Raw genomic sequence first — 19110 nt, 5'->3', positions numbered from 1 at the left:
CTTGAGCAAGGCACGTAAGCCTGGTCTGCTCTGGGTATGTTGTATGTCGCTCTGGATAACATCTCATCTCATTATCTCTAGCCGCTTTATCCTGTTCTACAGGGTCACAGGCAAGCTGGAGCCCATCCCAGCTGACTACGGGCGAAAGGCGGGGTACACCCTGGACAAGTCGCCAGGTCATCACAGGGCCGACACATAGACACAGACAATCATTCACACACACATTCACACCTACGGTCAATTTAGAGTCACCAGTTAACCTAACCTGCATGTCTTTGGACTGTGGGGGAAACCGGACCACCCGGAGGAAACCCACGCGGACACGGGGAGAACATGCAAACTCCGCACAGAAAGGCCCTCGCCGGCCACGGGGCTCGAACCCGGACCTTCTTGCTGTGAGGCGACAGCACTAACCACTACACCACCGTGCCGCCCGCTCTGGATAACAGCGTCTGCTAAATGCCTGGAAAGTTATGTAACTGATGTTATGAATAGCATTTTGTAAGATTTGTCTTGATTTTATTCTTGTCTTGATTTTTGTCTTGATATTACTTTATGCTTATGAGTATAGAATATTAGATACTGGTACTTATTTAAATGTACTCATGAATTAGCAAAGGTACTGATTACTACTTGAAATCACTATTTCTAATCACAAATCCATGAAAAACTACAGATAAAAATGATGCACTGTATAATGTCTAATCTGGAGGCAGACATATTTACTAAACGAGTGGCAAGAGAGGAGCTAGCATCTCTCCTGGGTACACTACAGGCTCAGATACAAATTTACACACACAGTCTGTCGGTAATTAGCGATTCTCAACAGGGTTTTGTGGTTTAATCACTGAATGGAGCACTAATACTGTATATGATGCCCAAATATGTCAATCTATAAAGCTGAATTGCAGATGTTCTCAGAATATAACCAACATGTTCACCAGTTTGTTATGGTTGGACTGTGGCTTGTGCAAGACAAGTAAAACTATTACTGGTAAATAATCAACAGTAGACTTTATTTTGTATCATATCATCACCCAGTGTTGTTGTTGAGTCAATAAACCTCGAGTCTGAGTCCAGTCTCGAGTCCCCAGTGTTCAAGTCCGAGTCAAGTCCAAGTCATGAAAGCAAATTTCAAGTCGAGTCTGAGAACAAGACTCCAACTGCACCATTTGACGTGGCTGTTGCTGCCTTTATGTGAAACCGTTCATGGCCTGCGAGAGTCTTGGTGCGTGCGCACTGTCCGGAGCGCGCCCGAGAGTCTATCTGATGCACGCGCCAAGGCGTGCAGGTGTGACACTCTTGCATGAAATTCGTACAAAAATTAATGTAGATATAAATATCTTATGCCAAATTATTATGGCATGTTACAAAAAATCAGAGTCCTCGTCTCCAATTTACGAGTCTGAATGCAGTTGATGCTCAAGTCCAAGTCAAGTCCTTAAAATTAGGGCACGAGTCAGACTCGAGTCCGAGTCCTGGACTCGAGTACTACAAGCCTGCCATCACCATCCCGTTGTTGATGATTTTCCTATAAAAGCACGCCCGGTCACATTGACGATCACGTGTCTCTACTTATATAAATATAGATATCTATAAGAGGTGTAAACTTACTGCCCCAGACAGGAATGTCTTTGCTCTCGGATTTCATCACTATCGATGCCATGGTCATAGTCACAGGAATGGCATCAAAGTAAGACGAGTGCGGTGCCAGTGTGAGGATGGGCGCTTCACTGGCCAGAGCTGGTCTACCTTTCACCCGGACCCAGTGGAAGCCTCCGGAAAACCACATTGCCCTCATGATGCCCTTGATGATGAGATCCACCAACCTAGGGAGTGTGTGTAGAGAAAAAAACCTTGAATTATCAGTAATTACATTACAACGTTTCAGTGTGTTATGTTAATGTTATGTTCAGTGTCCACTGGCTCTTTCACGTAAGGTAATCTCATCTCATCTCATTATCTCTAGCCGCTTTATCCTTCTACAGGGTCGCAGGCAAGCTGGAGCCTATCCCAGCTGACTATGGGCAAAAGGCGGGGTACACCCTGGACAAGTCGCCAGGTCATCACAGGGCTGACACATAGACACAGACAACCATTCACACTCACATTCACACCTACGGTCAATTTAGAGTCACCAGTTAACCTAACCTGCATGTCTTTGGACTGTGGGGGAAACCGGAGCACCCGGAGGAAACCCACGCGGACACGGGGAGAACATGCAAACTCCACACAGAAAGGCCCTCGCCGGCCCCGGGGCTCGAACCCAGGACCTTCTTGCTGTGAGGCGACAGCGCTAACCACTACACCACCGTGCCGCCACGTAAGGTAATATCAAGCGTTTAAAGAAGCTTTCTGGTCTAAAACTAGTGTTCAAGATTCTCTCTCTTTTTTTTTTTTTTTTATTTGAACCTTGTCTATTGTATAACTTGGTGGGACTGTGTACAGAAAAGCCCAATATTGACTGCAATGCTGCAAAATGCACCATCACGATAGGGTCCACTCACCACCTCCACCAGGAAAGAGGCTCCACCTCGTCCTCAGTGCGTCCCACAGTAGCCACGAATGCAAAAGGCCATGCGAGCAACATGAAAAAGGCAGTGCAGAGCAGACGCATAGGAAACACCGTCACAGTCATCAGTGCGATCTGGGGAGGCCAACACAAATAAATCCAGCATCAAATATCAACTCCACTATCAACACCAGCTTTATTAACAAAGCAATAGTTTTAAATGCCAACACTGAATAAACATGTATGAAATCTAAACCCAAGTAAACAAAATGTTATCCCCCGCCCAAACAAAGTTTGGTGTGGGATATAGAAACGGGTTCCGTCTGTTCAGTCAAGTTTTCGTTTCCAGGTCATATCGTTAAAACTACTGAAGATATCTTCATGAAATGTTGTATACATATCAAGCAACATGTGAACTGGTGCCTTTTGCTATTTTGGATTTTTGAAAAAAAAAATTCTAATTTTTACATAAAAAATAGATTTTGACTTGGTTTCTAAGAGCAATGTTTGTTTCCGGAGCATATATCCAAAACTATTCATGATACAGATTTGAAACTTGGTATACATGTTAACAAGGTGATGTAGATGTGCCTTTTCATACTAAGAAATTTGAGAAATTTTAATTTTTCATGTTTCCGTGGAGGGGCGGCACGGTAGTGTAGTGGTTAGCGCTGTTGCCTCACAGCAAGAAGGTCCGGGTTCGAGCCCCGTGGCCGGCGAGGGCCTTTCTGTGCGGAGTTTGCATGTTCTCCCCGTGTCCGCGTGGGTTTCCTCCGGGTGCTCCGGTTTCCCCCACAGTCCAAAGACATGCAGGTTAGGTTAACTGGTGACTCTAAATTGACTGTAGGTGTGAATGTGAGTGTGAATGGTTGTCTGTGTCTATGTGTCAGCCCTGTGGTGACCTGGCGACTTGTCCAGGGTGTACCCCGCTTCCTGCCCATAGTCAGCTGGGATAGGCTCCAGCTTGCCTGCGACCCTGTAGAACAGGATAAGTGGCTACAGATAAAGGATGGATGTTTCCATGGAAACAATTTCAGACTCAGTCTCTCAGGTTAGTCTTAGGGGTAGGTTTTGTTTCCAGAGCAGAACTTGAAAACTATGAGTGGTATGGTCTTGAAAGTTGGTATATGTGTTGATTAAGTAATGTATATGTGCCTTTTGATACTAAGAAATGTGAGGGATTTTAATTTTTAGGTCCGGTGGGTTTATGCTATGGGCTGCTGAGGTCAGTGTAAAGAGGTAGGGTTGGTTTCCTGCAGCAGAACTTGAAAAATGTGACAAATAATATCTTGAAACTTGGTATATAGTTGGTATATAGGGCGGGGGACATAAATATAAGATCTCATCTCATCTCATTATCTCTAGCCGCTTTATCCTGTTCTACAGGGTCGCAGGCAAGCTGGAGCCTATCCCAGCTGACTACGGGCGAAAGGCGGGGTACACCCTGGACAAGTCGCCAGGTCATCACAGGGCTGACACATAGACACAGACAACCATTCACACTCACATTCACACCTACGGTCAATTTAGAGTCACCAGTTAACCTAACCTGCATGTCTTTGGACTGTGGGGGAAACCGGAGCACCCGGAGGATACCCACGCGGACATGGGGAGAACATGCAAACTCCACACAGAAAGGCCCTCGCCGGCCACGGGGCTCGAACCCGGACCTTCTTGCTGTGAGGCAACAGTGCTAACCACTACACCACCGTGCTACCCTAAATATAAGATATATAATAATAAAAAGTGTAGAAATCCTGCAAACAACAACTAGAACGGCACTTGGTAGAGTGCATACCTCTACCAAGCCACATATCAACATCGAAATGAAAATCACTTGAACCGTGGATAATACTAAAGCTGTCCACCAAATTTGATCAAAATCCATTCACTACTTTGAGTTACATTGGGAACAGATGAAAAAAAAATCCTTGATCTGCAAACATATCTGGATTTGCATTAAAATCTAATCAACTGTTCCTTAGCCCATGGTTCACCTTTCCTCCAAATTTCATTAAATTTTTTTTATGCTTTTTGCCTTTTTTGTCATTGGTCTTTTATTTCTGTTGCTCTATTTTTTATATCCCCTTATTTCTTATATGGTCTGTCATTCCTGTAGACTGAAAACGAACATGTTAGCGCAAGCGCATACAATATTTAAATACCTGTAAATATAAATGAGACCATCAATGACGGCGTAGCTCACTCTAGCCCCATCTAGTCCAGAAGGAACGATCTAAACTGGGCCACCTTGCGCAATAAATGTTGCAAGCTATATACACTATATACAAGCTATATATAGAAGCTATATCCACCCTATGAATACCGACCTATTTGCCAGAAAGAATCCAAAATGGCGAGGAATTGACCGAGAAGAAGCGATTTTTGTCGAACTGCTCATTAAGGCTTAATTAGTCCATAACTTCATTAAAAACTGTAATTAAGCAAATCTGGGTAGAAGTTATATGCACCCTAGGTCCCCCTACCTTCATGCCAGAAAGAATCAAAATCGGTGAAGAATTGAGGGAGAAGAAGCGATTTGTGTGGAAACTGCTCGTTAGGGATTGATTTAATTACTCCATATCTTCATGATTAATTGCAATTATGCAAATGTGGGTAGAAGCCATATGCACCCCAGGCAGACCTACCTTATTGGCAAAAAGAATAAAAATCAGTGAAGAATTGAGACAGAAGACGACATTTTTGTGAAATGTGGATGACGGACGACAGACAACACATGATGGCATAAACCTATCACCTGTTAGCCGGCTGAGCTAATAACGGGAAGAAGAAAAAAATTTGTAATGTTGGGGATTTTTTTGTTGTTGTTTTTAGGTTTTTTTCATGCATTTTGCGTACTTAATGAACAGCGACAGTCAGAAATTTACATTTACATACACAGACATGAACATGGGGGCGGCACGGTGGTGTAGTGGTTAGCGCTGTCACCTCACAGCAAGAAGGTCCGGGTTTGAGCCCCGTGGCCGGCGAGGGCCTTTCTGTGTGGAGTTTGCATGTTCTCCCCGTGTCCGCGTGGGTTTCCTCCGGGTGCTCCGGTTTCCCCCACAGTCCAAAGACATGCAGGTTAGGTTAACTGGTGACTCTAAATTGACCGTAGGTGTGAATGTGAGTGTGAATGGTTGTCTGTGTCTATGTGTCAGCCCTGTGATGACCTGGCGACTTGTCCAGGGTGTACCCTGCCTTTCGCCCGTAGTCAGCTGGGACAGGCTCCAGCTTGCCTGCGACCCTGTAGAACAGGATAAAGCGGCTAGAGATAATGAGATGAGATGAGACATGAACATGATTTCTTTGAACTGTTCTTAACCCTGTAATGTTCAAACGCGAGCTCAGCAACAAGCACTCCATCTCCACTGACGTTAGAGAGCTCCTCCAAAACATGTTTACTCTCCCATTCCCTAACTCATTAATAATGCAGCGTTTACACTCCGTGATGCGTGGAGAAGGGACAAAATCACTAGTAGGCTACGATGACTTTACTTCTTAGCATAGCAGGAGAAAATGTTGGCGTTTTACGTGCGATTTGGAATGAGCTGGAGATTTCCCAGATAGCAAGCTGAGTGGATTGAAAACGTTTATAGGGCACATTCCTGCTCTGACCTCAAGAACCTTTCAGGAACCTTCTCTGCCTCATGAAATGAAGAGTTTGCATGTGGTACAAGAGAGAGGACCAAAAAAAAAAAAGGATACACTACCGTTCAAAAGTTTGGGGTCACTTTGAAATGTCCTTATTTTTGAAAGAAAAGCACTGTTCTTTTCAATGAAGATCACTTTGAACTAATCAGAAATCCACTCTATACATTGCTAATGTGGTAAATGACTATTCTAGCTGCAAATGTCTGGTTTTTGGTGCAATATCTCCATAGGTGTATAGAGGCCCATTTCCAGCAACTCTCACTCCAGTGTTCTAATGGTACAATGTGTTTGCTCATTGCCTCAGAAGGCTAATGGATGATTAGAAAACCCTTGTACAATCATGTTAGCACAGCTGAAAACAGTTTAGCTCTTTAGAGAAGCTATAAAACTGACCTTCCTTTGAGCAGATTGAGTTTCTGGAGCATCACATTTGTGGGGTCGATTAAATGCTCAAAATGGCCAGAAAAATGTCTTGACTATATTTTCTATTTATTTTACAACTTATGGTGGGAAATAAAAGTGTGACTTTTCATGGAAAACACAAAATTGTCTGGGTGACCCCAAACTTTTGAACGGTAGTGTATATTCACACCGTTGTGGTACTCGCCGATATTGACACCATCATGGATACTGAAATGAGTAGCCTACTGTACTTTTATAATAATCAGAGATGTTGAAGATCATCTCAAAGCTGCTAGTGATGATCTACTTGTGCTCAGTTTTATCATGGTTTGATTCAACTTACTACAGTACCTCCTCTTGGTATTTTCGCAGAACAATTCAGTCTGCTTTGCTTTATTTATTACCAATTGTGAAATACGTCCAGCTCAAGATCATGTATTCAGTAGCCTTACAACGTACACTCGGCTTTTGCAGAACAGAAAATGTTCTCAGCATAAACAGGATGTTTTAATGCCATCAGTAGGCAAGGATCTCATCTCATTATCTCTAGCCGCTTTATCCTTCTACAGGGTCGCAGGCAAGCTGGAGCCTATCCCAGCTGACTACGGGCGAAAGGCGGGGTACACCCTGGACAAGTCGCCAGGTCATCACAGGGCTGACACATAGACACAGACAACCATTCACACTCACATTCACACCTACGGTCAATTTAGAGTCACCAGTTAACCTAACCTGCATGTCTTTGGACTGTGGGGGAAACCGGAGCACCCGGAGGAAACCCACGCGGACACAGGGAGAACATGCAAACTCCACACAGAAAGGCCCTCGCCGGCCACGGGGCTCGAACCCAGGACCTTCTTGCTGTGAGGCGACAGCGCTAACCACTACACCACCGTGCCGCCCGTAGGCAAGGATATGCATCTTAAACAGTTTGTTTTTTTTTTTTCACCCCCAGATCCTGAACTTGGTCACAGTAAGGTACATATTACCAGGGGATTTTTTTTTTTTTGCATTATTTTGCCTGCAGGTACCTTCATAAAGACCAGCCACTCTGAAAGGATCATTTTATCGCAGAACCAGCTCGACTAGAATCCAAAGCCAATTTAAACAAATTAACTCCACACACGTACAGCACTTGTTTGCCCTTTTAATCTGCCCTGGATTTAGAGAATTAGCAAGTGTACAAGGCTAGTACTCACCCTTGCAGGAATATAAAGCAATTCAGTATTACAGCGAGCTGCATAAAGTCACAAGGCAATTTGGTTTTTGGCATGATGACTTATCTTCGTAGTACACGCATATCATAAGGAGAAAAGATTCAAACCACTCTGATCAAGCTTTGATTTTTAATGTGTGACGTGATGTGATGTGATCATCCTGACTAATTCCAATTGTCCCAGATGCATAAACAGGTTGTTGCTGCTGTTTTTTTTTTTTTTTAATCCAAAATATAGTCATCATAGCGGCGGTGCAGTGGTTAGCACTGTCGTCTCACAGCAAGAACGTTCCAGGTTCAAACCTCATGGCTGACAGGAGTGTGGAGTTTGCATGTTCTCCCCATGTCTGCGTGGGTTTCCTCCGGGTGCTCTGGTTTCCTCCAACAGTTCAAAAGACATGTAGATTAGGTAAAAATATCCAGTCACTGGGAATGCACAAACAAGTGTATACTTAGTGCTGATCCCAAGCCCGGACAGACTGAAGAGGGTTGTGTCAGGAAGGGCATCCAGTGCAATCCTCGAAAAAAAAAATCTCCCAGTCTTACTTGCCCAATGGGCGAGCAGCACCCAAAACATACTCGCCCGAGAAACAATTCCACTTGCCGAGAGCTTTATTTAAAGGGGAACAGAGGGCAATATATAGAGTAAATATAACAATAAAAACACACATTGATGAACCTTATTCAAGACTTACAAAAGTTTTTTGTTCTAAGTTATAGTGTTCTAAGGTTGGAAAGTTATAGTGTTTTGAAAGTAGCTCGAGCAAACTATTTCCGCAGTTTGAACAGCCCACCGTGATATTAATTTTATCCAATCAGAATGCGTAACACTCATGACGTATGTATGTGCCCAGTTGTGTTGGCTCATTGAGGTTGGGAATAGCACGTGTGAAATACCTGTTTCTGCCTCTTGCGACGATTTCGCAAGTCCATGGGTGGCGCCTATCTCATTGCAGCAAATAAATTTTGCTGGACTCGTGAGCAACTCCACGTTACATTTTCCGCACGAGCACCACGCCGTGTCACCTGCATGCAGATGCTCTGCCCCACGCTCGCCATGCCCATGGTCAGCATCAGTCTCATCCTCGCCGTCATCCAAGCTTTCTTCTCTTATTTCATCACCGGAGTCGAGAGTACCTCTCCTAGGTTCAAACTGGTACCCTTCTAAGCCATAGCCTGCTTGCAGTGTGTCTTGCGGGATCTCTTCGTATGATTCGACAGAGCTGTCGCTTTCACTTGATGCGCCCGACGCCATGATTACACGCTTCTCTCCTAGTGCAGTGGGTAGCGCTGACGTCACGGTCTTTTAAAAATGGCGACTCTTGTGCCGTTTAGCGTACCGACTATTATATTTACAACTACCAAGATATTTCGTTGTTTTCTAGTATATAAATTTGATAGAATACTTAAGAATACATTACTTTGTCACATCAGCAACTATATATTATATTTGGTACCCCTTTAAATTTTATTTTGGAGAGGAAAGAATGCAGTTGATTTTTTTTTAATAGGTGAAGCAGCATAATTATCATAAATCCACAAAACTGTAACACCAATATGCAGACACATTCAGAAAGAAAGAAGTTCTAGTAGCAGAGGAATGAATAATTTGGGGTATATTAAACTGTGAAGATTTTTGAATGAGTATTATAATAATGCTGGAGCTTTGTTTCAGTTATCAAAGGAACACAGTCCTGTGCAAAATGTCACTGTGGAACCAGAGTGTAGAAATGAACCTACAGTTCAAGAGAGTTCTACACAAACACACTGAACTTTACACCAGCTGCACGCATGTGAAATGGAAATAAAATCGACTCGGGCAGGAAAAACTAATTTTGGATAAAATTGTTATTGTCCGTTACACACTGATCAACCTGTGTGACTCGGCTGTGCCTTTGAATCGAGAGTAAATGAAAAGGGAACTGAACATTAACCGTTTATTGAAGTTAGAAGAAGAAGAAACCTTTATTCGTCACATGCACACTTCAAGCACAGTGAAATTCATCCTCTGCATTTAACCCATCTGAAGCAGTGAAGACACACGCACACACCCAGAGCAGTGGGCAGCCACACCAGAGCGCCTGGGGAGCAGTGAGGAGTCAGGTACCTTGCTCAAGGGCACCTCAGCCCAAGGCCGCCCCACGTCAACCTAACTGCATGTCTTTGGACTGTGGGGGAAACCGAAGCACCCGGAGGAAACCCACACAGACACGGGGAGAACATGCAAACTCCACACAGAAAGGCCCTCGCCGGCTGCTGGGTTCGAACCCAGAACCTTCTTGCTGTGAGGAGACCGTGCTAACCACTACACCACTGTGCCACCCATAATTATTATTATTATTATTATTACTACAAGAATGATTATATTTACTGTATGACTACAACTACAACTAAAAAATGTGATGATTCTGTGAGCGTTTGTAATTACTGTACCATCCACTATTAGATAAAATTAAAATAAAATCTTACAATATTGTTTGAAAGTCTAGAGCAAGATATATATGTTATTTACCAGCTGGGAGGTCCGTATCGTGAAATACCGTGACTGAGGTCTTGAAAAGTACTGAGCAAGGCCCTCTGGGCCGAGGTCAGTATTCAAGGCCGAGGTCACGGTATTTCACCATACGGACCGACCTTAAGCTGGTAAATAATACAGTATATTTATTTTTTTCTTTACCAAATTCTAACAGAAAACGAGAGCACCCGAAAGGGAAAACCGAGCCGAGCCGCCATTTTGAATCCTCATTCACGGCTGTAATGCAAATTGCTTCCTCCTCGGTATACAAGTGCACTTCCATGGCAGGAAAAAAACTACATTTTGCTGCCTATGTAGTCCCCTATTTATACAAAACTGAGTCATTCAGGATTCAGCCATGTTTTTGCTCGGCGTTAGCAACAGTTAGAGGTTTTTAGCTTTCTCCTGAAATGTTTTCTTTTATTTCTTCTTCCTCAGGGTAGTACAACTCGCTTTCGCTGTGAACACTGGCATTATCGCTATCCATGCTGTAAAATTAATGCTATTCTCCTGAGAAATGCGAAAATAAATGTTGACAAAAATTGCTACTATGTTTGTTATTGTTGTGAACAAGCGAGTAGCCAGAGGTCCGTAACCGGGATCTGTAACTGGGGTCCGTACCGTAGGATACGAACCCGCTTGCCAGCCAATCAGAGCGCAGGATTTGATGGAAACCGCACCGCAAAAAAAATTAATTTTGTTATTTTACAAATAAACACTTCAGATATTGTTTTAACAATAATAAGCATCACTGTATAAATGATAGAGTGCAGATAGCTGTGTAACTACATGTCCTTGGGGTTGCTGACACATGGACAGGTGGGGATACCATCCAGCCCACAGTTTAGGTCAGAGCCCTTTGAGAGTAAATGCTTTGGCTTTTGCAACATTCTGTTCCCAAAAGCTTATGTCAGAAAAAAGTCTTTACACAAAGAAGGTTTTCTTGCTTCTGTAGTTTTTTAAAAACTGTTCTTCCGTCTCAGAACTTTTCGGGAAAAAGAATGTATATTCCAACATGTAGCTAATGCTAACGCTAGGCCACAAATCTGCACCGTCACTCCAGTCATTTCGACGAATTTTGTATGGCTCATAACTGCTAATAAACGCAAATTTCTGTGTATATCGATCCTTCGCTTCTTTCTGACGAAGATTATCCAATTAATCCGGTAGTAGAGCTTTGTTTTAGCTTGAGTTTTCTTCGGACAATAGCAACAGACATCGGACATCTCTGCTTGGCTTCAGTATGTGAACAGCCAATCAGCGGGTCCCGTATGTATTTATGATTTTTATGTCACGATTTACAACCAATGGGAGACACACTTTGTCGGCTGTCCTCCAATCACAGACTCCCATGCGAGAATGGTGGTATGTCGATAAATATTTAGAAAATAAAAATGATAATCATTACGAAACAGATGAAACCATCAAAAACAATTTTTAAAAATTTATTTATATATATATATATATATATATATATATATATATATATAGGGGCGGCACGGTGGTGTAGTGGTTAGCGCTGTCGCCTCACAGCAAGAAGGTCCAGGTTTGAGCCCCGTGGCTGGCGAGAGCCTTTCTGTGTGGAGTTTGCATGTTCTCCCCGTGTCCGCGTGGGTTTCCTCCGGGTGCTCCGGTTTCCCCCACAGTCCAAAGACATGCAGGTTAGGTTAACTGGTGACTCTAAATTGACCGTAGGTGTGAATGAGAGTGTGAATGGTTGTCTGTGTCTAATGCCGCTTTTCCACTACAAACGCGGCTGAGCCGTGCCGTGCTGAGTCGAGCTGAGCAGGGCTGTTGGGGTTGCATTTCGACTACAACCGCGCTGAACCGTGCTGGCTGGAAGTGGGTGGACACATTGGGTGGAGTTAGCGAAAGTGAGTGGACGTAACGTGATGTCGTTAAGCAGCGCAAACAGTGACATCAGTGAGCTTTTAAGCGGTAGTCTCACAACCCGAATAGTAAACAATAAACATGAAGGACATGGAGTCGTTAGTATTGCTGGTCTTGGTGCTGTGGCTTGTTGTCACCGACAACGCCAACAGATACTGGCAAGAGCGTATAGATGAGGCGAGGCGCATAAGGCTTCAGAAATTCTCGTAATTAGGGCCCGAGCCCTATGGGCGAAGGCCCTATTGTTCTTGTAAGAGTTCACTATTATTAGGGCCCGAGCCCTATAGGGCGAAGGCCCTATTGTTCTTGTAAGAGTTCACTATTATTATTCTTCTTCTTTATTTTTCTCCGCTGTTGGGCCATTTTCGGGGCGCTTGCCATGGGCGAAAACGCGCGAAATTTGGCGCCACTTCCGAGAATTGCCACCGCTACTCAGAACCAAAAGCCCACACTTGGCCGGGGCTCAGGGCCTCTATAGCGCCCCCTAAGTCGTTGTGATTTTGGCCTCCCGCATTAAGGTGCCTGGTTGCCATATAGTTTGTAGTAGTGGCATGCCATTTGGTTCGCATATGTATCTCACTAAGCCGGACAAAAATGTAATGCCAATGCATTAGCCACGCCCAACAGGAAGTGAGGTAATTTCACTTTTGTGTGAAATGCATGGCCACGAAGACGGCGCAACTCCTCCTAGACCGTTCATAGGAATGTCACCAAAATTGATACACATCATCTACAGACATGGCTGACAAAAGTTACTAAATACGTTTCACGTAGGATAAACCGTTCAGAAGTTATACGTCAATCAATTTTCACTTCAAAATTTTACATGCTAAAAAATTCATAACAAATCTTCTAATTGCTCAACACTGCTCATACTTCACACGCTAATCACTCATTGGGCTTCTGACATGTTACCCAATTTCTGTGATATTTCGCCACTGGGGGCGCTATTTTTGGGCAAAAAATCCAATCTTTCCTCAAATTTGGTCAAACTTCACGGCCACCCTCTTACTACATCCCATGTCATGTATACCACATTTTGGGAATTTTCGTCCATGGGGGGCGCTGTTTTTGGCCGACGCAATTTCTCCAAAACGGGTTTTTGGTAAATTATTCCATAATGCTTTTCCTTTACACCACTACCTTGTGATAGTGCGTTGCTGTTGTGGACACTTATTTTTCCATCTCATAATCACTCATGTACAGCATAGCGCCACCTACTGACATGGGAAAAACCAAAAAATTTATTCTTCAAAAATCTATATCTCATCTTCTGTTTACTCAATTGTCATCAAACTTCATAGGCAAACTCTTCATAGCTCACCTGACATGTACGCCAAATTTTGTGCACTTTCGCCCCTGGGGGTGCGGGTTATGGCAGAAATGATATTGCAGCTTCTGATTTGTCAAACTTGGCAAGCAAACTCTTTACAAGACCCTTTTTGGGGCGCTTGCCATGGTCGACATCGCACGACATTTGGCTCCTTTTTCTTAGACTCCCACGGCTACTGAAAACCAGAAGCCCAGATCCAGGCGGGCCTCAGGGCCTCTATAGCGCCCCCTAACTCATTGTGATTTTGGCCTCCCGCATTAAGGTGCCTGGTTGCCATGTAGTTTGTAGTAGTGGCATGCCATTTGGTACGCATATGTATCTCTCTAAGCCGGACAAAAATTTAATGCCAATGCATTAGCCACGCCCAACAGGAAGTAAGGTAATTTCACTTTTGTGCAAAATGCATGGCCACGAAAACGGCGCAACTCCTCCTAGACCGTTCATAGGAATGTCACCAAAATTGATAGACATCATCTACAGACATGGCTTACAAAAGTTCCTAAATACGTTTCACGTAGAATAAACCGTTCAGAAGTTATACGTCATTCAATTTTCAATGCAAAATTTTACATGCTTAAAAATTCATAACATATCTTCAAATTGCTCAAAACTGCTCATACTTCACACGCAAATCACTCATTGGGCATCTGACATGTTACCCAATTTCTGTGATATTTCGCCACTGGGGGCGCTATTTTTGGGCAAAAAATCCAATCTTTTCTCAAATTTGGTCAAACTTCACGGCCACCCGCTTACAACCTCCCATGTCATGTACACCTCATTTTGGGAATTTTCGTCCATGGGGGGCGCTGTTTTTGGCCAACGCAATTGCTCCAAAACAGGTTTTTGGTAAATAATTCCATAATGCTTCTCCTTCACACCACTACCTTGTGATAGTACCTTGCTGTTGTAGACACTTATTTTTCCAACTCATAATCGCTCATGTGCAGCATAGCGCCACCTACTGACATGGGAGAAACCAAAAAATTTATTCTTCAAAAATCAATATCTCATCTTCTATTTTCTCAATCTTGATCAAACTTGATACGCACACTCTTAACAGGTCACCTGACATATTTGCCAAATTTTGTGAACTTTTGCCACTGGGGGCGCTGTTTTCAGGCAACAATTTATATCTCGGCTTCTGATTGGTCAAACTTGATCAAACTTTACAAAACAACTCTTCATAGGTCCCTTGACATGTATACCAAATTTGGTGAACTTTCACCACTGGGGGCGCTCATTGCGCTGTAGCAGTTGCAGGAGAGGTGTTTACAATCATGAGGCACCAGGAGTATGTTGTTTTGGTTGCCTTAAACACACATGACTTGTGGACCACTGGGGGCGCTCATTGCACTGTAGCAGTTGCAGCAGAGGTGTTTACAATCATGAGGCACCAGGCGTATGTTGTTTTGGTTGCCTTAAACACACATGACTTGTGGGGAATGGGTAGGCAGTCGGGAGCAAGTGTTGTAGCATAGCGCCACCTACTGACATGGGAGAAACCAAAAAATTTATTCTTCAAAAATCAATATCTCATCTTCTATTTTCTCAATCTTGATCAAACTTGATACGCACACTCTTTACAGGTCACCTGACATATGTGCCAAATTTTGTGAACTTTTGCCACTGGGGGCGCTGTTTTCAGGCAACAATTTATATCTCGGCTTCTGATTGGTCAAACTTGATCAAACTTTACAAAACAACTCTTCATAGGTCCCTTGACATGTATACCAAATTTGGTGAACTTTCACCACTGGGGGCGCTCATTGCGCTGTAGCAGTTGCAGGAGAGGTGTTTACAATCATGAGGCACCAGGAGTATGTTGTTTTGGTTGCCTTAAACACACATGACTTGTGGACCACTGGGGGCGCTCATTGCACTGTAGCAGTTGCAGCAGAGGTGTTTACAATCATGAGGCACCAGGCGTATGTTGTTTTGGTTGCCTTAAACACACATGACTTGTGGGGAATGGGTAGGCAGTCGGGAGCAAGTGTTGTAGCATAGCGCCACCTACTGACATGGGAGAAACCAAAAAATTTATTTTTCAAAAATCAATATCTCATCTTCTATTTTCTCAATCTTGATCAAACTTGATACGCACACTCTTTACAGGTCACCTGACATATGTGCCAAATTTTGTGAACTTTTGCCACTGGGGGCGCTGTTTTCAGGCAACAATTTATATCTCGGCTTCTGATTGGTCAAACTTGATCAAACTTTACAAAACAACTCTTCATAGGTCCCTTGACATGTATACCAAATTTGGTGAACTTTCACCACTGGGGGCGCTCATTGCGCTGTAGCAGTTGCAGGAGAGGTGTTTACAATCATGAGGCACCAGGAGTATGTTGTTTTGGTTGCCTTAAACACACATGACTTGTGGACCACTGGGGGCGCTCATTGCACTGTAGCAGTTGCAGCAGAGGTGTTTACAATCATGAGGCACCAGGCGTATGTTGTTTTGGTTGCCTTAAACACACATGACTTGTGGGGAATGGGTAGGCAGTCGGGAGCAAGTGTTGTAGCATAGCGCCACCTACTGACATGGGAGAAACCAAAAAATTTATTCTTCAAAAATCAATATCTCATCTTCTATTTTCTCAATCTTGATCAAACTTGATACGCACACTCTTTACAGGTCACCTGACATATGTGCCAAATTTTGTGAACTTTTGCCACTGGGGGCGCTGTTTTCAGGCAACAATTTATATCTCGGCTTCTGATTGGTCAAACTTGATCAAACTTTACAAAACAACTCTTCATAGGTCCCTTGACATGTATACCAAATTTGGTGAACTTTCATCCCTGGGGGCGCTCATTGCGCTGTAGCAGTTGCAGGAGAGGTGTTTACAATCATGAGGCACCAGGAGTATGTTGTTTTGGTTGCCTTAAACACACATGACTTGTGGACCACTGGGGGCGCTCATTGCACTGTAGCAGTTGCAGGAGAGGTGTTTACAATCATGAGGCACCAGGAGTATGTTGTTTTGGTTGCCTTAAACACACATGACTTGTGGGGGATGGGTAGGCAGTCGGGAGCAAGTGTTGTAGCGTTTCATACAGACTAATAGATGTCTAACAGAAGACAATCCTATGTAGCTATAGCTTGGTGACTGATGAGGTAAATACATTAATTTGGTTGGGAAGCCATGGCATACAATGTTCTGTCCATGACAACATCTCAGCACACCGTGTACTCTGTGTCCAATTCTGTGCTTTCTCGCCATTGTGGGAGTATTGTCTCTTGCCGAAGAAGCTGTGGAAGGTATTTCGCGGGGACGCATGCCCCCGCCCCCCTTGGCCGCTGGCGCGAGGGCCCGTCGAGGCCGCTTGCGGCTTTAATTATTCTTCCGTCTTCTTCTTCTTCTTCTTCTTCTTCTTCTTCCGTCTTCTTCTTCTTCTTCCGTCTTCTTCTTCTTCTTTATTTTTCTCCGCTGTTGGGCCATTTTCGGGGCACTTGCCATGGGCGAAAACGCACGAAATTTGGCACCAGTTCCGAGAATTGCCACCGCTACTCAGAACCAGAAGCCCAAACTTGGCCGGAGCTCAGGGCCTCTATAGCGCCCCCTAAGTCGTTGTGATTTTGGCCTCCCGCATTAAGGTGCCTGGGTGCCATGTAGTTTGTAGTAGTGGCATGCCATTTGGTACGCATATGTATCTCACTAAGCCGGACAAAAATGTAATGCCAATGCATTAGCCACGCCCAACAGGAAGTGAGGTAATTTCACTTTTGTGCGAAATGCATGGCCACGAAGTCGGCGCAACTCCTCCTAGACCGTTCATAGGAATGTCACCAAAATTGATACACATCATCTACAGACATGGCTGACAAAAGTTACTAAATACGTTTCACGTAGGGTAAACCGTTCAGAAGTTATACGTCAATCAATTTTCGATGCAAAATTTTACATGCTTAAAAATTCATAACAAATCTTCTGATTGCTCAAAACTGCTCATACTTCACACGCAAATCACTCATTGGGCTTCTGACATGTTACCCAATTTCTGTGATATTTTGCCACTGGGGGCGCTATTTTTGGGCAAAAATTCCAATCTTTCCTCAAATTTGGTCAAACTTCACGGCCACCCTCTTCCTACCTCCCATGTCATGTATACCACGTTTTGGAACTTTTCGTCCACGGGGGGCGCTGTTTTTGGCCGACGCAATTGCTCCAAAACGGGTTTTTGGTTAATAATTCCATAATGCTTTTCCTTCACACCACTACCTTGTGATAGTACGTTGCTGTTGTAGACACTTATTTTTCCAACTCATAATCGCTCATGTACAGCATAGCGCCACCTACTGACATGGGAAAAACCAGAAAATTTCTTCTTCAAAAATCTATATCTCATCTTCTATTTCTTCAATTGTCATCAAGCTTCATACGCAAACTCTTCATAGCTCACCTGACATCTACGCCAAATATTGTGCACTTTCGCCACTGGGGGCGCTATTTTTGGGCAAAAAATCCAGTCTTTCCTCAAATTTGGTCAAACTTCACGGCCAACCTCTTACTACCTCCCATGTCATGTATACCACATCTTGGGAATTTTCATCCATGGGGGGCGCTGTTTTTGGCCGACGCAATTGCTCCATAACGGGTTTTTGGTAAATAATTCCATAATGCTTTTCCTTCACACCACTACCTTGTGATAGTACGTTGCTGTTGTGGACACTTATTTTTCCAACTCATAATCGCTCATGTACAGCATAGCGCCACCTACTGACATGGGAAAAACCTAAAACTTTATTCTTCAAAAATCCATATCTCATCTTCTATTTACTCAATTGTCATCAAACTTCATACACAAACTCTTCGTGGCTCACCTGACATATACCCCAAATTTTGTGCACTTTCGCCCCTGGGGGTGCTGGTTATGGCAAAAATGATATTGCAGCTTCTGATTTGCCAAACTTGGCAAGCAAACTCTTTACAAGACCCTTACTGGGGCGCTTGCCATGGTCGACAACGCACGAAATTTGACTCCTTTTTCTTAGACTGCCACCGCTACTGAGAACCAGAAGCCCAGATCCAGGCGGGCCTCAGGGCCTCTATAGCACCCCCCGAGCACCGTGCAGTGCGAGACCCTATTGTTACCATGTGTCCAATTCTGTGCTTTGTCGCCATTGTGGGAGTAATGTCTCTTGCCGAAGACGCTGTGGAAGTTATTTCGCGGGGACGCATGCCCCCGCCCCCCTTGGCCGCTGGCGCGAGGGCCCGTCGAGGCCGCTTGCGGCTTTAATTCTTCTTCTTCCGGGTTTACGGTGTTTACAGATCCCAGCGTGCTCGCGGGGCGTGTGTGGGCATGTGAGGACACTCCTCCTCACCAATCAGTGCACAGGGGAGTGTCTCCTCACACCCCCAGCCTCACTCGGCTCGCTTTGGCTCGCTTCAGCCCCACTCCAAAACCGTGCGAGTTTTAGGGGCTAAGCAGGGCTGAAGCGAGCTGAGTCGTGCTGTTTTTTGGTAGTCGAAATGCGAGCCGTGTCGGGCTGAAGTGAGCTGAAGCGAGCTGAAGTGAGCTGAAAAAGGGTAGTGGAAAAGGGCCAGAAGTGTCAGCCCTGTGATGACCTGGCGACTTGT

General features: G+C 44.2%; 1 protein-coding gene across 1 annotated transcript in view; it reads right to left on the bottom strand.

Annotated features, from left to right (window-relative positions):
• lpcat1 (lysophosphatidylcholine acyltransferase 1) overlaps positions 1 to 19110 on the bottom strand; it is a 53231-nt gene that overhangs the window by 29260 nt on the left and 4861 nt on the right. Inside the window, exons 2-3 of the mRNA XM_060904045.1 lie at positions 2508 to 2647; positions 1615 to 1829 (exon numbers count right to left, since the gene is read on the bottom strand). Of these exons, the coding sequence (XP_060760028.1) occupies positions 1615 to 1829; positions 2508 to 2647 (355 nt within the window). The remainder of the gene's footprint in view (positions 1 to 1614; positions 1830 to 2507; positions 2648 to 19110) is intronic.

The sequence above is a fragment of the Neoarius graeffei genome, chromosome 22 (assembly GCF_027579695.1).
Source record: "Neoarius graeffei isolate fNeoGra1 chromosome 22, fNeoGra1.pri, whole genome shotgun sequence".
Classification (NCBI taxonomy): Eukaryota; Metazoa; Chordata; class Actinopteri; order Siluriformes; family Ariidae; genus Neoarius; species Neoarius graeffei.
This window is presented reverse-complemented; position numbering and strand designations above follow the sequence as displayed.